The 10,563-nt window shown below is 54.3% G+C and overlaps 1 protein-coding gene across 1 annotated transcript in view; it reads right to left on the bottom strand.

The window, feature by feature from the left end:
* PIK3R2 (phosphoinositide-3-kinase regulatory subunit 2) overlaps positions 1 to 10,563 on the bottom strand; it is a 22,354-nt gene that overhangs the window by 3,360 nt on the left and 8,431 nt on the right. The window contains exons 5-14 of the mRNA XM_015424644.1: positions 6,382 to 6,516; positions 5,947 to 6,151; positions 5,323 to 5,408; positions 4,387 to 4,492; positions 3,968 to 4,066; positions 3,548 to 3,728; positions 2,282 to 2,407; positions 1,608 to 1,750; positions 1,308 to 1,484; positions 502 to 573 (exon numbers count right to left, since the gene is read on the bottom strand). Of these exons, the coding sequence (XP_015280130.1) occupies positions 502 to 573; positions 1,308 to 1,484; positions 1,608 to 1,750; positions 2,282 to 2,407; positions 3,548 to 3,728; positions 3,968 to 4,066; positions 4,387 to 4,492; positions 5,323 to 5,408; positions 5,947 to 6,151; positions 6,382 to 6,516 (1,330 nt within the window). The remainder of the gene's footprint in view (positions 1 to 501; positions 574 to 1,307; positions 1,485 to 1,607; positions 1,751 to 2,281; positions 2,408 to 3,547; positions 3,729 to 3,967; positions 4,067 to 4,386; positions 4,493 to 5,322; positions 5,409 to 5,946; positions 6,152 to 6,381; positions 6,517 to 10,563) is intronic.

Below are 10,563 nucleotides of genomic sequence, written 5' to 3'. Positions count from 1 at the left end.
TCTTCACCCAAGGAGTGATGAACACATGGAATTCACTGCCACAGGAGGTGGTGGTGGTGGCTACAAGCATGGACAGCTTCAAGAGGGAATTAGATATGCATATAGAGCAGAGGTCCATCAGTGGCTATTAGCCACAAGGTATAGATAGGAACTCTCAGTCTGGGGCAAGTGATGCTCTGTCATCTTGGTGCTTGGGTGGGGGTAGGTCAACAGTGGGAGGGCTTCTAGTGTCCTCCTGGCCCCACTGCTGGACCTCCTGATGGCACCTGGTATTTTTGGCCACTGTGTGACAGAGTGTTGGACTGGATGGGCCATTGGCCTGATCCAACCTTGGCTTCTCTTAGGTTCTTATGTAGGCGCCTGAGACTGCTGGTCCATCGAGCCTGGTCTTGTTCAACAGTGGCAAATGGCACAGACCTTCTGCATGCCAGGCAGGCGCTCCACCCCGGAGCTACGGCCTCCTGCCAAATGGGGGGGGGGGATAAATGCTGGGGCACTCACTCCTCACTCTCATTCCTGATGCCCAGCCACTCGTTGATCTTCTTCTGGCGGGTCCCCTTCTGAGTCAGCCACCTAGGAGGGCAAGTGAAAGCAAAAACAAAAGTCGGAAAAATCCAAAGGGGTGAGGCTGCCCAGATATGCCCTCAGAGCCACCACCTGCCTCTCCTCTGCCCCAGATTTGAGGGACTAACTCTAGGTCTGGGTGAAGGAAAAGGAGAAGATCAACTCAGTAAAGCGAGATGACAAAACTCACAAGCCACAGAGCACAGCTGCATTTTATGCCAAGGTCCCTTTCAACCCTGGATCAAGTGTCATACTGATGGAATTTGAACTTGTTTGTTTTTGGAGGTCATGTCAGATCAGACCGATCCGCAGCCACCCATTCCACAGCCTTTTTACGGAGCATTTTTATGAAAAGCATATCCAAATTTGATGAGAGAAACACAATATTAAAAGGGTAACCCCATCTTTTTTTAAAAAGTAGCAGATCCAAGAGCGATTTTTAAAAGGATTGAGACAAAAAACATTTCTACGCAATGTTTGCAGCATGTAAACTGATGCAATTGACAGAATGGAATGACGTAAGCCTCTTTTGGATCCTCCGGGGAAGGGGGGGGGAGAAAGGGGAGTGTAAATGAAGTCGACAAACACACCCACTGCAAAGCTCCAGGCCCCTGTGGGTGTGGCAGCAAGAGGAGTTCCAGGCATGGCCACCGGAGGGCAGGATTCCTCCACCGCCAAACAAGCGAGGCCTGCTTTGCAGGACTGGCTGGCACAAAGGGCACCCACCACCCACACACACTTACACCAGATACTGGTCCCGCAGTTTGCGCAGCTGCAGCAGATCGGGCTTGAGACTGTTCATGCGCTTGTCGATCTCGCGGTTCTCGGAGGCCTGCTGCTTGAGGTCCTGCTGCAGCTTCCTCTTGCTGTCGTGGATCTCGGAGACGCGGGACTTCAGCTTCTCCGAGTTCATCAGGATCCTGGGTCAAGAAGACGCGTTGGGGGGGGAGGGCGTCACAGGATGGCGCCCGGTGGTCCCCAAGGCTTTACGCTGCCCTCCTCGCCCCCTCCCCTGCTTCCCGGCCCCCTCGCCCCCCCCTCACCGCTGCAGCTCCTTGTCGTTCCCCTCCCTCCGGAACCGCTCGATATACTCCCGGCTGCACTTCTCCTGGATCTGACACTGCTCCTCGAAGATCTTGATGGTCTCGTTGAAGGCCTCGATGGCCGTCCTCTTCATCTGCAGCTCCTGGGGGGAGACCGTTCCGAGTGAGCCCATGACCGTTCCGAGTGATCCACCCCGGGTCAGTTTGCGGAGCACGATGGGCCACGTCCCCTTCTGTTGCAAGGGGCCGGAAGGAGGTCCCGTTGGCCCCAGGCATCGGAAAGCAGGGTGGGGGGGTCCCGCTGTCTGCAAGCCTGTAGGAGCGGCTCCTCCTTTAACCTCCCACCCCAGTGACTGGCCAGCTGCCCCCGGAAGGCCCGCCGGCTGGGGTGCAGAAGCCAGAGAGCCTTCGTTCAGCCTCCGAACAGGATGGAGCTGGGCGGCCGTCCCAGCTATCGACAGACCCTGAATGTATCTCACTCCCTGATAAGAAACAGAGCCATCTCAGCCGGTACAACCCGGTCGCGGTGAGTTCCGCAAGCCGAGCGTCACGCCAGGTGAAGAAGCACGCCCTTTTGTCCGACCTGGGCCTTTGGCCCATCAGCCACATGGTGAGAGGGAGAGACCCGTTCCGGGCTCCCGTGTTCTTCCCTCCCCTGCACGGGACCCCGTTACCTGCGAGGTGCGCGTGTACTCCTCGTAGAGAAGGTCGTACTCGCGGCTCTTGTCCTGGTACTGCTGGTGGTAGACCTTCAGCTGCTCCCCCACGGCCTCCACGCTGTCCTCCTTCACCACCTGGTCCTGAAGGAGAGGAGGCAGTGGCAGGGAGGCTCAGCCAGGGAGCCTCTGCCCGGGACACCCCCTCCCACGCTGCTTCAGTCCCCACGGGCTCCCTGCCGCTGTCGTGGCTGGTATTCTGCCAGGTCCAAAACCTCCAGGGCGGTCCCAAGAAGCACAGCAAGCGGGGTCAGTCCGAGCACTGCCCGGGGGCAGACTGCAGCTCTTTCCCCCCCAAGGCTCCAGCTGCCCGTTGCAGCTTATACTGCCAAGTACAGAAGAACTGGTGAGCTGTGCCAGACCCCCCCCGCCCCCCCAAAAAAACCTGTGCAAAAAGACGCTAAGAAGAAATATAGAACAATTATTGAAAACGTATCGGTATAAATACTGGTTTCACCTGTGGGGTTTTTGTAAACACGGCATCTGTTGTATTATTGAGGAATTGTAGACTTACCTGTTGGACTTCTGGGAAAAAATTAGGATCTACCAGTTGAATTTTTGTAAATACTACTTAAGTGGTATTCTTAGTTGTATTCCTACAAGTTATACTTGTGTTAAAAGGTAAAGGTTCCCTTGCTCGAAAGCCAGTCGAGTCCGTCTCTAGGGTTGCGGTGCTCATCTCCGTTTCAAAGCCGAAGAGAGCCAGCGCTGTCCGAAGACATTTCCGTCGTCATGTGGCCGGCATGACTAAACACCAATAGGTTTAGATAAATAGGTACCTGTTTATCTACTTGCAATTTCTTGCTTTCGAACTGCTAGGTTGGCAGTAGCTGGAACTAGAGACGGGAGGTCACTCCATCATGCGGCACACCCGGGTCTCGAACTGCCGAACTACCGACCTTCCACAGCCTGCAGTTCAGCGTCTTAACCACTTATTATTACTAGTAGTAGTAAATTATTATTAGTAAATTGTTTTTAGCGTCTTTCTGCACAGGTTTTCTTTTTTAACCTTTTCATGTTTACTGTGTAATCGCCGACTGAGCTGTGCCAGGCCACACTTCCATTGGGTCCGCTCTCCCGCTTGCGCGTGTGGCTGGCTGGATGCCCTCGGGAGCCCACGAGCAGGGTGGCAGCAGCCAGGGACGGGCTCCATCAGCTGCTGTAACATCCTGCCCCGAACCATGTCTGGCCGGCCGGCCCGGGACACGGCGGGGAGGGGCTCACCTGCTGGGACTTGGAGACGGGGTACAGCAGCCGCGTGTCCAGCTTGGCGTTGTACTGGGCCAGAGACTCGTGCCGGTAGTGGCTGATGAGTTCCACCACGGAGCCGAAGGTCAGCGGCTCCGAGAAGCCGTACTGGCCCTCCCGATGGAAGATCTTGATCAGCTTGTTGTTGCCCCCTTTCCTGCGAGGGGGAAGGTGGAAGGAAGCATCAGGTGGGGGGCTCTGTGGGTCCGGCGACCCTCTGCCTGCAGGTCCTCAAGGGGAGGGCAGGATGGAGATGGGAGGGAGGGGGTGTGGTGGGGAGAAAAGGCCGGTGCCGCAAAGCCCATCGACAGGGACCGGGAGAGGGGTGGATTCTTCTGAGGGGTCCCCCCCCCCCACTGCCAACCCCCTCGCGTCCCCCCCCCCCGCTTCCCTCACCGCAGCGTCAGAGTGTATTCGCCCTGGATCTTGCTGGATGCATCCCGGACAAGGAACGTCCCATCGGGAGTGTCTCGGAGCTTCTCGTTCACTTCCTCCCTGGAAGGAGTCGGGGGCTCACTGCCGTGCCTGCGACTGGGTGCTCATGGCTGCAGTCAGCCCCCAAGGGCCTGAGCAACAAAGCTGCCGGCAAGCTGGCCAATCCCTTCCCTTCCTCGCCAACCCTCACCCCGAGGCCACCCTGAGGATAGAGGGCAGAGTAAAGGCGCCCCTCCGGCTGCCCAACTGGGCCACAGCGGTGAAGGTGAGAGACCCGGTGCCAGAAGCACACGAGACACGCCTTCCCCCCACCCAGCCTCACTTGCGCAAGCTCCAAGGACTCTGCTGGCCCTCAAAGCACAGCTCCGGTTCCACGTTACCTGGAGATGTCGCCCCAGTACCACTCGGCATCCTGCAGAGTCACACCATTCCCATTGGCCAGGACTGCTGCCGTCGGCTTGGGCTTGGGGGGCTTGGGGGGCAGCGCTGGAAGACATCAAGGGAACGAGGGCAGTCTACAGCTTCAAAGGGGGCCAGGGGAGATCCCCCTAACCTTAAAACAGGCACCGAACAGTGACCCATTTCCCCAGGGTGGCCCGGGGTAGAGCTGTAAAATTTCTGGAAATTTTGAAGCTCGGGAAAAAAACGGAATTTTTTGGAAAAATTGAAAAAAATGCTACTTTAGCACTTCTTTTTTCTTTTCCAGATTGAAAGTCATTCTGTTACTTTAGGAACATAAAATATGACTATGGACATTTTTACTTGGCATGAAATTACCACAACTAGCCTATTAAAAATATAGTGTATCCAAACAATTATTACAAACAGAATACCCACCCACATGCAAAAACAAAACTGAAACCTTTTTCTTTTCTTGTGACAATAGCACCTCCTAAAGGAAGAAATGCATCTTGTTCTTGCATTGGAGAGTTCAGTTTGTAACCTAGGACTTGCTTGTCCTCAGTGCACAGAAATTAGATCAATCTGATACCATACATATTTTTTAGAAATGATTTGGAAAATAGTTGAACACCTTGTCTTAAAATACCTTTTATTCATCATGTTAAAATAAAACGTTCCATAATCAAATTTTTTTCTTTTCTTTTTTCATTTTTTCCAATTTTTCGTAAAAAAACAAAAAAGGCTTCAGGAAAAAAACAGGGGGGGGGGGGAGAGAATGTTTTTTTCCTTAATTTTTGGGGTTTTTTTCCCGGGCCTTCACATCTCTAGCCCGGGGGCTGGTCTCTGCTCCCCCCCCCCTTCTACCTGTGTCTGTATATCCCGCTTTGCTCAGCCTCCCGCCTTGGTCCCCTTACCTGGAGGGGGCTGCTCCAGCCTGGGCTCCGTGGTCTGCAGAAGAGCCTCCAGGAAGAGCACGGAGAAGTCGGGGCCCGTCTCGGTGCTGCGGGGGAAAGCGACATGAACGTAGACATGCGGCCCCGGAAGAGCCACGGCCTCACCGCCTCAACCCAGTGTGAAGGGGGCTTGATAACGAAGCCCCAAGGAAGCCCCCCCCCGAATCCCACGGGCCGTCTTGACAAGTCTACTGCCCAGCCCCCCCCCCAACGGTGCAAACAGGCCTGTGCAGAGGAAAAGAGGCAGTGGGCTCTCAACCAGGCCCCCCCCATGAGGGGCTGCCTCCCTGTGCAGAGCTCTGAGATGGGAGCAACCGGAACGCACACTCCCCAGAGCCACACGGCCAGACATCGGGGTGCTGGGATCCAGTGGAGATATTTCTGCCCGGCAGCGCCTCCTCTCGAGCCAGGCGTGATGCCTCCCCAAGCGAGGTCCACCCCACCCCTACCCCCTGGCCGGGGCCTGTCCCGCTGAGAGGGAGCGAAGCCTTCACGGTACTCTGCCCCTCCCCCGAGGAATGGCTCTGGGAGGCCCCTCCGAGGGAGGGAGGGGGGGAGTCAAGGAGGCAGGGCAGGGTCCCGCACCTGGCCCCAGCAGGCCGCCGAAGGAGCAGGGGACCGAAGATCTCGCCCAGGGCCCAGGGCCGCAGCCCGTTGCTCTCCGCTTGCTCGGCCACTTTCGCCCAGTGGCGCAGGAGGAACTGGAGGGTGAGGAGATGGGGCAGCGGCAGGCTGGGGGGCTCCAGCACAGACAGCAGCTGCGCCCGGTCGCGCTCCGGCTGGCTGGCATCTGCAGAGGGGAGAACGGGAGGGGGATCACTTTCCGGAGGACTAACCGGCCCGCCTCGCCTCCCGACGTCCTCCCATCGTGACCCGGGAGGACGCCAGCACCTCCCACGGAATCAGGCCCCTCAAGGTCAGGCTTGTCTCCCAGGGACCTTCTGCGGGCTGAGCAGGCGCTCCCCCCCCCGAGCCGCCACCCCCACCCGCCTCCTTTCCAAGGCTCCTGCCCCCCCTCACCCTGCAGCACCCGCAGGATCTCGCCGTGGACTCTGTCGGGCACCACTGGGGTCGGCAGCTCTTGCAGGTATCCCTTGAGGGCTTCGCCGAGGGACAGCACGTCGTACGCCTCCAAGTCGCCAGCCGCTGCCCAGTCTGGAGGGGCAGAAACGGGATGGGGGGGCCCCCGCAGAGTAAGCAGCGGAACTGGGCAGGAAGCGACTCCAGGCCTACGAGGCTCCGGCTTTGAGGTCTCCCAAGAGGGTCAGCCAGACAAGTGGGTCTTGAGAGGGGGGAGACGGCTTTGCCTGGGCCACAAACTCAGAAGGCGGCCCCTCCACCCACTTGGCCGGATGATTGTGCGTAAGAGAGGGGGCACCCAGCCTGGACAGCCGACAAAAGAAGAAGAGGAGGAGGAGGAGGAGGAGATTGGATTTATACCCCACCCTTCACTACCCAAGGGGGTCTCAGAGCGGCTTACAAACTCCTTTCCCTTCCCCTCCCCACAACAGACACCCTGTGAGGTAGGTCCTGGGGCTGAGAGAGCTCTGACAGAAACGGCTCTTTTTCAAGAACAGCTCTTGTCAGAACTATGGCTTGCCCAAGGTCATCCAGCAGGTGCAAGTGGAAGAGTGGGGAATCAAGCCCGGTTCTCCCAGATTAGAGTCCGCGCACTTCACCACTACACCAAACTGGTCTCACAGCAGCTTACTGTTGCCTTTCCCTTCCTCTCCCCACAACAGGCACCCTGTGAGGTAGGTGGGGCTGAGAGAGCTCTGACAGAAACTGCTCTTTTTCAAGAAGGAGGAGGAGAAGGAGGAGGAGGAGGAGATTGGATTTATACCCCGCTCTTCACTACCCAAGGGAGTCTCAGAGTGGCTTACAAACTCCTTTCCCTTCCCCTCCCCACAACAGACACCCTGTGAGGTAGGTGGGGCTGAGAGAGCTCTGACAGAAACTGCTCTTTTTCAAGAACAGCTCTTGTCAGAACTATGACTTGCCCAAGGTCATCCAGCAGGTGCAAGTGGAGGAGTGGGGAATCAAACCCGGTTCTCCCAGATTAGAGTCCGCGCACTTCACCACTACACCAAACTGGCTCTCGACGACTGGAGAGTCAGCACGTTGTAATGGTCAGAGGGTTGGACCAGGACCCGGGAGAACCAGGTTCAAATCCCCACTCTGCCACAGAAACTCACTGGGTGACCTTGGGCCAGTCCCACATCCTCAGCCTAAATTACCTCACAGGGCTGTTGTTGTGAACATTAAATGGAGGAAAGGAGAATTACGTAAGCCACCTCAGGTTCTCACTGGGGAGGCAGATGTAGCATAAATGAAGCACATAAACAAATAAATACTATGGCGGTGATTAGCCGAGAATTCCCCAAACAAAAGTGATCCATTTCCCATCAACTGGATGTTTGCCGAGCAGGAAACGAGACCACGACTGAGCACACAGGCACCACTCACCTGTGAAACTCACGGTCACATGATGTGGTCATGGTCCCATTCAAATAAAATGGGATTGGCCACTTTAGAGACTGACGAATGGGCTTCAGATGGTCAGCTGTGCTAGTCTGAAGCAGCAGAACCAATGTAGAGTCCAGTCAGGCAGCTTTAAGACCAACAAAGGTTTAGTCCAAGTATGAGCTTCCGTGTGCAGGCACACTTCTTCAGATACAACGGAATAGAAGGTGGAGTTCAAACGTATAGACAGGCTGAACAGCAAATTCACATGTAACATGATGAAGGTGTTTTAAGTGGTGCAATCCCAAAACTAAATAATCAGCTAAGGTTATAAGGTCAACAGCTGTTTTGATTTCATTGGGGGGGGGACACCAAAGCATTTAATATATGTCAAAATACGGGATAAGTGTGTAAAAGGCATCTTTTCTAATTGTGGGAAGTAAACTGAGACCATTCATCTCCTCTCAGACATGGAGGTAACTTAGCAGCATTTCTTTAAAAAACGGGTGTAGTGGTATGTCAGCAAAACATCCCAATATTCCTTGCATTACATTCAGTATTCTAATATTGTTGTTGTTCAGACGCACAGTCGAGTCCGACTCTTCGTGACCCCGTGGACCAGATCACGCCAGGCCTTCCTGTCTTCCGCCGTCCTCTGAAGTTTGCTCAATTTCATGTTCGTTGCATCGATGACACTGTCTAACCATCTCATCCTTTGCCGTCCCCGTCTTCTTTGACCTTCAATCTTTCCCAGCATCAGGGTCTTCTCCAGTGAGTGCTCCCTTCTCATTTGGTGGCCAAAGTATTTGAGCTTCAGTTTCATTATCTGGCCTTCCAGGGAACAGTCAGGGTTCTATATTCTAAGTCTAATATATTATTCTGAAAAAGAAATACACTAAAATACAGAGGATGTATAGTCCTTATAAATCCTCTGTATTTTAGCGTATTTCTTTTTCACAATAGTATATTAGAATACTTATACATCCTCTGTATTACATGTCAATTTGCTGTTCAGCCTGTCTATTAGTCTGAACTCTGCCTTCCATCCCAGTGTATTTGGAAAAGTGTGCCTGCACACAAGAGCTCACACCTTGAGTAAGAACATAAGAACATAAGAGATGCCAATGTTGGATCAGGCCAAAGGCCCATCCAGTCCAACACTCTGTATCACACAGTGGCCAGAAATACCAGTGCCATCAGGAGGTCCAGCAGTGGGGCCAGGACACTAGAAGCCCTCCCACTGTTGACCCCCCCCCAAGCACCAAGAATACAGAGCATCACTTGCCCCAGAGCCCCTAATAGCCACTGATGGACCTCTGCTCCATATGCTTATCTAATTCCCTTTTGAAGACATCCATGCTTGTAGCCGCCACCACTTCCTGTGGCAGTGAATTTCAAGTGTTAATCACTCTTTGGGTGAAGAAGTACTTCCTCTTATCCGTTCTAACCCGACCGCTCAGCAAGTAAACCTTCGTTGGTTTTAAAGGTGCCCGACTGGACTCTAAATTTGTTTGACAAACGGGTGTCAGCCCTGATACAGAATGAGAGCCTCTGCATGCCAAGGCAGTGCCCCCAGCGCCTCGTGGGCACCAGACAGAAATGGCATCCTTGCCCTCAGCGCAATCAAATACGGCAGCAATGAACACGGCCAATTTTTAAAAATACGTCATTCCCCCCGAGAACTCACGACCGCTGGCCTCCCTGGCACTAGAAACAAACAGGAGTGATGCCAAAGGGCTCAGGGCGAGGCAGGGCTCCTTCCTTCAACTCCATTCCGCTCTGGCCTCCTGCCTTGCCCAGAATTGTTTACTCTGGCCAGCGGTGGCTCTCCGAGGCCCCTGGCCAAGAAAGGTCTTCCCTGACACCTCTGCAAATCGATCAACATTTAAAATGCACACTTACTCCAAACCACAAAGGCTGCTCCCTCCCTCCCTCTTCCAACTCTCTCCTCTCATCCCCAAGGTGGGGCAGCTGAAGCCATCAGGAACTCCCTCATCACAGAATCCCATTGGGGAGGGCGGGATACAAATATGAAAAATAAATAAATAAATATAAATCACAGAACTGGAAGGGACCTCCAAGGTCATCTAGTCCAACCCCTGCACAATGCAGGAAATTCACAAATACCCCCACACACACACCCCCGCAGTGACTGCTGTTCCACGCCCAGAAGATGACAACAAACCTCCAGGATCCCTGGCCAAACTGGTCTGGAGAAAAATTGCTTCCTGACCCCAGAGTGGCAATCAGCATTTCCGTGGGCATGTAAGAAAGGGCCACAAGAACTAAGCACTGAGGCAACCATTCCTGCCCTCCCTCTCATGATCTGCCTCAGTTCACACAATCAGCATTCTGTGTCTAGCCTCTGTCTGAAAACCTCCAAAGAAGGAGAGCCCACCACTTCCCAAGGAAGCCTGTTCCACTAAGGAACCCCTCTGACTGTCAGGAAGTTCCTCCTAATGTTTAGCTGAAAACTCTTCGGATTTAATTTCAACCTGTTGGTTTTGGTCCGGCCTTCTGGGGCAACAGAAAACATCTCCATACCATCCTCTATATGACAGCCCATCAAGTTCATGAAGATGGTTATCATATCACCTCTCAGTCGTCTCCTCTCCAGGCTAAACATACCCAGCTCCTTCAACCTTTCCTCATAGGGCTTGGTCTCCAGACCCCTCACCATCTTCACTGCCCTCCTCTGGACACGTTCCAGCTTGTCTAGATCCTTCTTAAACTGTGGTG

Source organism: Gekko japonicus, unplaced genomic scaffold, assembly GCF_001447785.1.
Source record: "Gekko japonicus isolate JY-2015 unplaced genomic scaffold, Gekko_japonicus_V1.1 scaffold596, whole genome shotgun sequence".
In the NCBI taxonomy this organism is placed as follows: Eukaryota; Metazoa; Chordata; class Lepidosauria; order Squamata; family Gekkonidae; genus Gekko; species Gekko japonicus.
This window is presented reverse-complemented; position numbering and strand designations above follow the sequence as displayed.